Here is a 10909-nt window from a genome sequence, read left to right as displayed (position 1 = left end):
TACTTTGTCAAGGCGCAAAAGCCACAATACTAAGCTATTGACAGTTACAGACAAAAGTTTCTCCGAGATCATTCGAATAGAAGAAATGTTCTAGGATTGTCTTAAGAATGGCAGCAGCATCCGCTTGAACGCTCCATCTGTAGGATCAGTGGAAAACAAGAAGAAAAAAAAAGATAGGGTCGGTGATGGCGGCCCAGCTTTCGGAGAGTATTTCGAGCCATGAGACCCCCGCTCCACCTCCCTTACCTTAGCCACCAACACCATATCCGACCTCCCTCTACCCACCACAACCTCCAACACCATATCAAGCTCCACTATACCAAGTGCCTCCTCCTTACCAAATGCACCGACAGTTCTCAAATCCTTCCTATCCTATATATAATGTCCAACCCATCTAAGTCCAAACAACCCGTCCTACTCATGTCCATATTACCAAACCTGTTGCTCCCAAACCCAAGGGGAACGTTGAAACAAGAAAATACACCTTTAGCTGAACCAATTGCTCAAATGTATGAAAGACTCAAAAAAGCGGGCCATATCACGATCATTCCTGTTGTACAAGTTGACATGAAGTCACCACAGTATCGGCATGATCAAACCTGCGCCTACCATTCTGGCATGAGGGGACATCCCATCGAGGCGTGTTTTGCTTTGAAAAACAAAATTCAACAACTGATCGATACTAAGGTGATTCAGTTGAAGGATCCGGAACCAAACGTCACCAACAATCCTCTCCCTGACCATGAGGTAAATATGCTTGATGTTGATGATGATGTAGACTTGGAATATTCTATCTGGTTTATTGAAAAGGGAAACAGTACTCCTATCAGTGTACAGAAGCAAGCACCATATGAAGTTGAGGTCGCCACGCCCATAGCTCTCTTTACTGTTGTGAGAGCTTCCCCGGCTGTCTACAACCCTCATGCAATTCCGTGGAATTATGAACTCAATATTCCGGGAAAAGCAAAGATAGTTGAGACAGACGTTGCAAAAAGGGTGACTAGATTAGGTAGAATATATTCGCCCGAAAACTTGTTCCAAGGAAGTTCTAGTAAGGGAAAGCAGCCTGCCATCGGGGTTGAAGAAGATGGCATTTGGAAGAAAGTACAAGCCAAGGAATATTCTGCTCTGTTCAGTAAGACTTCGGCCCAAATATCAATCTTAACGTTACTACAGACTTCTGAGAATCACCAAAAGGCTTTGACGAGGGTTTTAACTTTTAAGCGAAGCTTATGTGCCAACTACTATAACAGGTGGGGAGATGGCCCACATGGTACGGCAAGTATTTGAAGCCTACAAGATATCATTCCATGATGATGAATTACCACCCGAAGGTAGAGCACATAATCGGGCTCTACACATCACATTGCAGTATAAGGGGAGAATGATATGCCGTGTGCTAATTGATCCAGGCTCAGGATTAAATATTTTCCCTTTGAACACCTTGACTAGATTGGAGATTGATATGTCCAAAGTGCAGACTTGGAAGATGAACGTGAAAGGGTTCAATGGCTCCCAAAGGGGCACTATTGGGGAAATTACATTGGACATGGTGATGGGTCCAGTCCCTTTCCCCATAACCTTCCAAGTGATGGATATCCCTGCCTCTAACAACTTGCTACACAGGCGTCCGTGGCTTCATGCGGCTGGCGCAGTATTCTCTACACTTCATCAATGTCTTAAGTTTGAATACGACCACCGGGAAGTTGTGATACATGGAGAGAAAGGGCATCCTATATACACCGTTGAAGGAAAAGAAAACCTTGACGGGGAAATGTTTCATACCCTTGAGCTAGTGGGAAGCATCGAAGGAGGGCCGCATAATGACACATTGTTTGTCGCCGTACAATATGAAGGAAGGATAATTTCACGTGTGTTGATTGATCCAGGTTCAGGGGTAAACATCTGTCCTTTGGCTACCCTGACAAGTTTTGAAGTTAACATGGCCAGAATCAAACCCCGAGCAAGGGTTATAAGGGCATATGATGGCTCCCGTTGAAACACTATTGGGGAAATCATACTGAACGTCACACTGGCCCTGCTACATTTCCCATAGTCTTACAGGTGATGGACATTCCTGCCTAGTACAATTTTGCCGCTCGGGCGACCTTGGATCCATATAGTTGGTGCAGTCCCATCTACATTACACCAATGCGTCCGATTTGAATACTTTCGACAAGAGGTGTTGATATGGGGTGAAGGAGGACAAGGAGGGCTTGACGCTTTGGAATGGATTGGGAATGTTGAAGAAGATACGGTGAGTTGCATGCAACTTCAGAAACCTTTGGATGCTTTGAGTTACATATGTTAGTTGGGATACAAAGAGAACAAAGGTCTCGATGCCAGAGTGCAAGGAATAATTGATCCCTTAGAATATGAGGAGTAAACTTGCGGACTGGTCTATGCAATTGATGGAGAGGCAAACAAAGACGAAGACACACTTGACTCTGCACTGTCACTGTATCAAATCTTCCATTCTGTGAGGTTTCTCGAGGATAATAAAAATGAGGTTGATGAAATAACAGAAATGCTGAAAGGTCTCTTCGTGACAGAAGACACCGCCCTCACTCCCGAAGGCCAAGATGAGATTGAAACCATGGAAGTAGACATGATTCTCGAAGGAGAGACTTGGAAAGATACATGCAAAAAGATGATGAAAGGTTATGAACCAGGTAAAGGCTTGGGAGCGAGACTGCTAGGAATCGTTGAGCCCACACAGCCGCAACTTAAGATGGATACATATGGTTTGGGATACAAATGCACTATAGAAAACTACCTTGACAGGGAGCCGCCTCAGAAGGGCTACTACCGCCCTCTACCCAATCCCCTGCCTGCGCTACATGAATCTTTCTGTTCTGCCGGTTTTCTGGGTCATAGCGAAGAAAAGATCTTGGAAAGCCTGAAGCTCCTTTTTCTGACCGAGGGAAATGATTGTCATGTCATTATTAGTGAGAAAGGAGGAGCCCCTAACCAGAGCCATGAACAGCAAGTCACCGCCAGCAGCTGGACCGTCACTCCCTCTAGGCCCGCCAAGCACTTGGGTAGACTTGACAAAGTTTGAATGTTTCAGCATTTCTTTTCTTTTAAATAATAATAAACTCGATCATTCGAGATAGTTCGAAATTTTAGTTTCTTTATTTTTATTTCAACACTTTGTTTCAGGACATTCGCATTATTAATAAAATTTTCCTTTCGATTATTAATGTTCTTTATTTATCTTTCTTTTCTTTCAGCAAAATCACAATTAAAACTGTTGAATCTGAGACTATGACGTTTAATGAGACAATACAGCATAACATAAGTGAAGTAGAAGATATAGAGGAAGTTGAATTCAGGAATTTGTCAGTAAGGTTGAAGATTTCGAAGATAAACCCAAGGCAAACTTCACAGAATCAGAAATAGTGAACATAGGGTCTTCTGAAGACATAAAGAAAACCTGTGTCAGCATTCACTTGTCTAAAGAAGAAAAAGAGGAATACATCTAGTTCTTGAGAAAGCATACAGATGTCTTTGCTTGGTTTTATGCCGACATGACGGGTCTGAGTACTTCAATAGTGGCTCATAAATTGCCCACTGACCCAACTTGTCACCCGCTCAAGCAGAAACTCAGAAAATACAAGCCTGATCTGAGTTTGAAGATCAAAGAGGAAATCTCAAAGCAGATTAAAGATGGTATTCTTCGAGTGACGAAGTATCCGACCTGGTTGGCCAATGTTGTACCTGTCCCCAAGAAGGATGGGAAAGTCAGAGGTTGCGTAGACTACAGGGATCTCAACAAAGACAATCCCAAAAAGAGTAGTCACGTTGAATCCCGCTTTCCGCGAGGAAAATGGGGCGGGACAAGGAGTACGTGCCAAGAACAGGAACGATTGGAGAATAGTTCCCGCTACCATCTGGTGGACAATCTGAAAGGAGAGGAACCTTAAAGAGTTTTTGAGAATGTAGTGAATAGTAGTGGCGGAGCCAGGATTTTCATTGAGGGGTTCAGAAGTAAATATACGAACTAATCGATGGGGGTTCAACATCTACTATATATACATAAAAAAATATTTTTAATCATATAAAAACAGTATAATTTTCTGTCGAAAGGGGTTTGGATGAACCCCTGGAGCAAAGGTAGCTCCGCCACTGGAGAATAGTATGCAACAAGTAAAGCTGAATTGCACTTTGACTTTATGTTTTTTGGTGTAATCAGATATACTCTAACGACACTGTCTCTATCATTGATGTCTTAGACTCATTATAGGGATAGGTCAGTAGATTTAGAGCTTTTGTAAATATGGTTTGTACTCCATGTACTGTCTTACGGAAATAGAAACAATTACCAATTTCAAAAAAAAAAAAAAAGTACAGATACATTGTAAAACTGTTTATAAACCACGCTACATTAGGATTTAATTTATCTGGATTTGTTTTGTTGTTCCTAGTGCTATGGCCAAAAGCTATTGAAGATAAAAGAACGGTAGATTGGCGCTTTACTTATCAGCATATGCTCGTAATGGATCATTAAAGGGTTCCCAAGAAAGGTACCGGATAACACCAACGGATTTTATAAATCCATGTTGAAAATTTCTATTGATACTTCTTGTGAATGTACCTCCGTGAAAACTGTGATTCCGGACATGGTAGCGAGAAAATACGAAAGCAAAATAGTAAGATACAAAGCAAGTGGAAGCAACAGGTAGTGATACACATAAAATAAAAGGAACAATGCGATCACTAAAAAATAATACTAGTAAGGAGAAGCATAGAGGCGGCAAAAAGAAGAGACGTGAGAATATTGAAATTGCGAAAAGACTAATACCTGCAAAATAATAAGTTTCATTTCTGGTGTCATGCATGTAACTCCAACATGACGCTTGTCCCTGCAGAGTGTACAAAAACTAAAGAAACATTTTGCACATTGGGCATGCTGATCTTCATCCTCGATGCATACTGTTTCACATCTGGGACAGTAGCACACATCTTTCATTGATTCCAACGTTTTCTGTAACATCAATGATTCCCAGCGGTCAAACTCCACTTCACCAAGTAAGCGCTTTAGCAAACCTGGAGGAATCATACCTCCACATTTTGCCTCGGGGCATAAAAGCTTGGTGATTGTACCTTCCTTGATATGCATGTCGGAGTAAGTTTTCACGCAATTCCAGCAAAAGAAGTGCTGACATGGCAACCTCACAAACTCCATACCTAATAAAAACAAAAACTTCAGCAACCATTACCACTATGTTCATGCATGTATCTTTCTGTGTGAGTGTGCATGTTTAAAACTTAAACGTCTGCACAATTGCATGCGTCCATAATCGGAACACCATGGATCCTATATATAGGAAGACCAATTGTGCGAACGAAGATAACACCACAGAAGTGTTATGAAGTTAGTGATCAAAAGAGAAGAGAAAGCAAGTTAAGTTTTAAGATGATGTTTAAAGTGTCTATTAAGAATAACTATTCTAACAGATACCTAAAGGTATCATAAATGCCTTTTTTGGTCTCCATAAATGTACCTTTTTGGTCTCCTTAATATACACAGAATCAGACATGTCTATTTACTTCTCTTCTTCCTCCTAGAATATTGAATATTAACACCGTGTTTTTGGGGGAAATTCAAGTTAAAGTTTCATTTGGCTTTATGAAGCAAATAATGGGAGTTTAAACTACCTTAAGGACGAAGATCACTCTATCAAAGCCATCAGATTTTCCGTTTCCCCAAAATTTTGGTGCATTTGAAATGAAAGAAACAGGAGATTTTTTGATGGAGTTTCAATTCCAATTTCTAAGCTTAAGGCTAGTTGTTTGGTTAACCTTTTTAGCTGGGCTAACTCTTCACCTGTAAATAACTTGGATCACTACCTGGATCTTGTCAACTCCTTAGCTCTATTAGTTTTTTTTGGTTACTGGATGCCTTAATCAAAATCTCACTTACTACATCAAAAAAAAAAAATTTAAAAAAAAATAGAATATGCTATGGAAAGATGTCATCAGAGTTAAATATGGAGAAGAAGGCAACTGGACAACAAACCCAAGTATCTACGCCATATGGATGTAGCATTTGGAGGTCTATCAGGAATCTCTGGCCTTTATTTAAGTCAAAACTGGGATACAAGGTCAGGAATGGTAGAAAGATCTCATTTTGGAATGAAAACCGGATTGGTCAAGCCCCTCTCAAACAACTACATCCAGAAATTTTCAGCTTGTGTCAACAACAGCAAGCAACAGTGGCGGATATGTGGAATGTACAAGGATGGAATCTCAACCTTAGAAGACTTTTGAATGATTGGGAACTGACGAAAATAATGAATTCTACAACACACTTTTGTAGTTCAATGGTTTTGTGGAGGAGGAAGACAGGTTGGTTTGGCAACCTGACAGCCAGGGGAAATTCTCAGTAAAATCTGCTTACAAGGTTCAAAATTCTTGCAACAATCAGGTGGAGTGCTGGCCATGGAAAATGATATGGAAAGTTAAAACTCCACACAAAGTGGCCTGTTTTAGCTGGTTATTGGTGAAAGAAGCAGTTCTGACTCAAGAAAATCTGGCTAAAAGAGGATTTCAATTATGCTCAAGATGTTACTTGTGTGGTGAACATAGAGAGACAATCTCCGTCATCTTTTCTTACATTGCAAATGCGCTGACCAGCTGTGGAAACGTTTTATCAACCTCAGGAAAATTAGATGGGCGATGCCAGGTAGCATTAAGGAAGTTCTACAATGCTGGAACAAGGAGGAGAGATCCGAGCATGTATTTGGTGTCTATATGGGCAGAAAGGAATCGGAGATGTTTTGAAGACAAATATAGCAACATTCAGAAGTTCAAGATGAATTGCTTAGGCCTCTTTTACTTATTGGTAAAATAAAAAAGAAAAGGGGCATCCCGGTGCACTAAAGCTACCGCTATGCGCGGTGTCCGGGGAAGGGCCCCACCACAAGGGTCTATTGTACGCAGTGTTACCTTGCATTTCTGCCAGAGGCTGTTTCCAACGCTTGAACCCGTGACCTCCTGGTCACATGGCAGCAACTTCACCAGTTACTCCAAGGCTCCCCTTCCCTCATTTACTTTTGGTGTAACCAAGTCGTTCAATAGTTTCTAAGTTCCACGTATTTTAGAATCATCCAACGGGGTTGTACAATATACTATTATAAACAAAATAAAACATGAGATTCCAAAGTACCAGGAAATTCATCGAAACAGATGCAGCACTGATGAATGTTTCTGCGGAAGTTCTCATGGCGTTGTTCCTCGTCATAGCTCTTGAGTGAGGGGATATCAACCTCTGGTGAGACAGTCCCTGAAATTGCACGCCGATCTCCAATGTAACTCTCGGCACAAAAGCCTAACTTTATTTCTTGATCAAACCGCAAATGAGAAAGAGAAGAGCCATGCAACCACTCGACCCACTGGTATAAAATTTCTTGACCTGCTAGTTCCTTCCAGATTGAATCAAGCATGGAGCAAAGAGAGGAAATGTTTGCTGAATTCAACCACTGGACAGATATTGTAAAGTGAGGAGCATGATGGCTCGGATACGATTTAGGTAATAAACACGTCAACACAATCGGTGGTAGATGCTCAACTTTGAGGGAGTATGAGAACTCAGATGAATTATCATCTGGTGTTCCAAGAGCACTAGAGGAACTCAAATTTACAGACACCGTCAGTTCATCAGGAACTTCAATATGTACATGAATCTGCAAAAAAAAGGCATGAAATGAGCTTTGACTTTTCCAGAGTAGAGCATAGTTTATCGTGCCACTAAAATACCTGAAAACATCGTAGACCATTTCTTCTATCAAGAATGAAGACATTTTCACCAAAAATTGATTCCAGCACTAATAACTGCAAAGAACCATGAACAATGTCAAAATGGCATAAATCAATAAAAAGGAGGAGAGATGAAATAGAAAGAAATTAAAATCAACTATCTCAGTAGATCACACTACTGCAAACTCAAAACACCAAGAAAATACTCATGTTACATGCTACATTCATTAAAATTAATAGTAATGAAAACAGAAAGGAAACAACTTTGCATTCATACAATATTATTCAACTAATTGTTCTTAAACTAGCCCAACCCCAACCACAACGAACCAGGGATGAACTAATGCACATAGTAGTTTTTAACGATCTCCCCACTCCAAATTGAATGACTCAATTATAACATTTCCCGCAGCAGATACTACTTCACAGAATTGAAATCCTTAAGACTACACCAGGACATACCTACCCCCTCAACCTTTGGGCTTCGGATTCAATGGACCCAGCATTTTTTACGTGGTTCAGATATAATCTTTTGATAAGGTGCAAATTTCAACAAACATTAAGTCTGAACCCATTATTTCAAAAGTACAGAGAGTTTATAACTAAAAACCTTGAATCCCGAACACATCCACAGTTTGACTGTACACAGAGTTTTAAATGTTTATTTGACTTATATTTTAGTAACAATACTTAGATAATTTTTTCCGAACAGCCCATTGCGCTAAAGCTCCCCGCTATGTGTGGCGTCCAAGGAGGTACCAAACCACAAGGATCTATTGTACGCAACCTTACCCTACATGAATAATGTAATACTCAAAATATAATACTACTAATTAATGATCGAACTAACTTATTTTTATGTTGAAAGGTTTTCCGTGCTTAATTTTCGAATTTTCTTAGGATTTGGTCTATTCCTAATGTCAAGAAAAGTTCAAAGTTTGAATAATACTCCTATAATAATTTGAATTCAAGCAACAAGCATAAAATTGCGTCAAAAATTTGGACCAGTCTTAAAATGGAAAGAATCATACTCTCTTGCTCACTTTAGCTTGTCATGTTTCGCTTCATGAGAGTCGATTTGTCTAATCTTCCGAGCTAAAGTGAATTGGACTATCTTAAAATTTAAAATTTAAATGTTCAAAAACTAGAAGGAAATACTATAAGTTGCAAACTTTCTCATATTAATACGATCATAAATATATTTGTTGGTCAACGTCCATGCATTTTGACTCTCACAAAGCAAAACGTGACAAGTAAAAGCAACCGGAATGAGTATATAATTGGTGCACATTCAGTCCAAGCTAATAGGAATTACCTCATCCTCCTGAGCTTGATCATTGATTCTAAGTTGTTCAGGCGATAATTCGGGCTCCTCAGCACCCAATTGCAGCTCCTCCAGCCTTCTCCAAACATCATCGACATCATCATTACACAAACCAGATCCCTCAACTTTCTCTACACTCTTTCCTGTACTATTCTGATTGGGTTTTCGATCTTTCGAAACGAACTCCAAGGTGGATTCTTGTACTTTTTCTTCCGTTACAGGCGAAAACTCTAGATTTTTCCCTTTTTGATTAATTGAATCTTGATGGGGTTTTTGTTCTTTCCGAATAAACTCCGAGATGGGCTCTTGTGAAGTTGCTATTACAGGCGAAAACTCTAAATTTTTACCTGAAATAAAAGAGAAGGATAGTTCTTTCATAATATACTCCAAACGGCTTCTTATACAGTTGTTATTACACGCAAAAATTCTAGATTTTTTATCTGAACTCAAAGTGGAAGAGGAGGAGGATAGTTGTGAGACTTTGTGGATCAATTGAATCTTGATGAGTTCTTTTTTGTTCTTTTATATTAATATACTCCAAAATTGGTTCTTCAACAGTTCATATTACAGGTGAAAGATGATGATTTTAAGCTGAATTCAAAGAGGATAATTGTGAACCTTGTGAGTCAATTAGACTTTGAACTAGAGGGGATTTGAACTCCAAAAGGGGTTCTTGTAAAGTTGCTATTGCAGACGAAAGTTGATGTTTTCTGCCTAATTCAAAGAGGATAATTGTGAACCTTGTGAGTCAATTAGATTTTGAACTCGAGGGGATTTGAACACCAAAAGGGGTTCTTGTACAGTTGCTATTACATACGAAAATTCATGTTTTTTTAGCTGAATTCAAAGAGGATATTTTGAACTAGAGGGGATTTGAACACCAAAAGGTTCTTGTACAGTTGCTATTACCGACGAAAGTTGATGTTTTTACCTGAATTCAGAGAGGAGGATAGTTGTGACCCTTGTGAGTCAATTGAATCTTGATGGGGTTCTTGAACTGTTGCTATTACATGCGAAAGCTCATGATTTTTACCTGAAATCAAAGAGGAGGATAGTTGTGAAACTTGTGAGTCTAATTCGATTTTGAACAAAAGGGAATTTGTGTTGGGTTCGAAATGAAAGGGCGTCCTGTGGAAGCTAATAGTTTGCAAATCACAGAGACGACAAAACATATTATTCATATAGTTTGGTCAAACAAAACTATTATCAAAAAAACATAAAAACTAACCAAGACTCTTCAAAACGACTACATTATACATGCTATTGTGTTATAGAATAAGAAGTATTCTAATTTTATATAAGTATTTTCTTTTTGACCTTTCCTCCAAAAAAAAAAAAAAAAAAAGTTAGCCAAATATGATAATACTTTGACTTTCCTTCAATAGAAGATTAAAACTCAAAATTTTATAAGCAAACCCTAACAATTTGAACTCCAAAAGGGGTTCTTGACTTTTAGCTAAATCTTGATGGGTTTTTTTTGTTCATTTATTATATTAATATACTCCAATAGGGGTTCTTATACAGTTGGTATTACAGACAAAAGTTGATGCTTTTTTTTACCTGAATTGAAAGAGGAAGAAGAGGAGGAGGATAGTTGTGAACCTTGTGGATCAAGAGGGGATTTGATTACCCAATTCTTATTGGAATGATGACGACGACGACGAGAATTTTGATGACTTGATTTTCTTCCTGTTCCTCTTGAACTGGACATGGCTGCTGCACCTTTCTAACAATTAATTAACCTTTGATTTAGCTATGCATTCTTGAGCAGTATGATATATATGAACTAGAATTGCATGGCCAGTGTCAACGCATTAAAATTTC

At 39.2% G+C, this 10909-nt stretch overlaps 1 protein-coding gene across 2 annotated transcripts; it reads right to left on the bottom strand.

Annotated features, from left to right (window-relative positions):
- Positions 1 to 4804: 4804 nt before the first annotated feature.
- On the bottom strand, positions 4805 to 10909 carry LOC107850706 (E3 ubiquitin-protein ligase RNF14; the record flags this gene model as incomplete). 2 transcript variants are annotated; one of them, XM_016695430.2, is given in 6 exon segments in its annotated part: positions 4805 to 5190; positions 7172 to 7688; positions 7762 to 7836; positions 9077 to 9432; positions 10017 to 10118; positions 10688 to 10909. In XM_016695430.2, coding segments are annotated over 6 exon segments (1545 nt in total), but the record flags the coding sequence as incomplete, so codon positions are not given.

This window comes from Capsicum annuum, unplaced genomic scaffold (assembly GCF_002878395.1).
Source record: "Capsicum annuum cultivar UCD-10X-F1 unplaced genomic scaffold, UCD10Xv1.1 ctg3574, whole genome shotgun sequence".
In the NCBI taxonomy this organism is placed as follows: Eukaryota; Viridiplantae; Streptophyta; class Magnoliopsida; order Solanales; family Solanaceae; genus Capsicum; species Capsicum annuum.
This window is presented reverse-complemented; position numbering and strand designations above follow the sequence as displayed.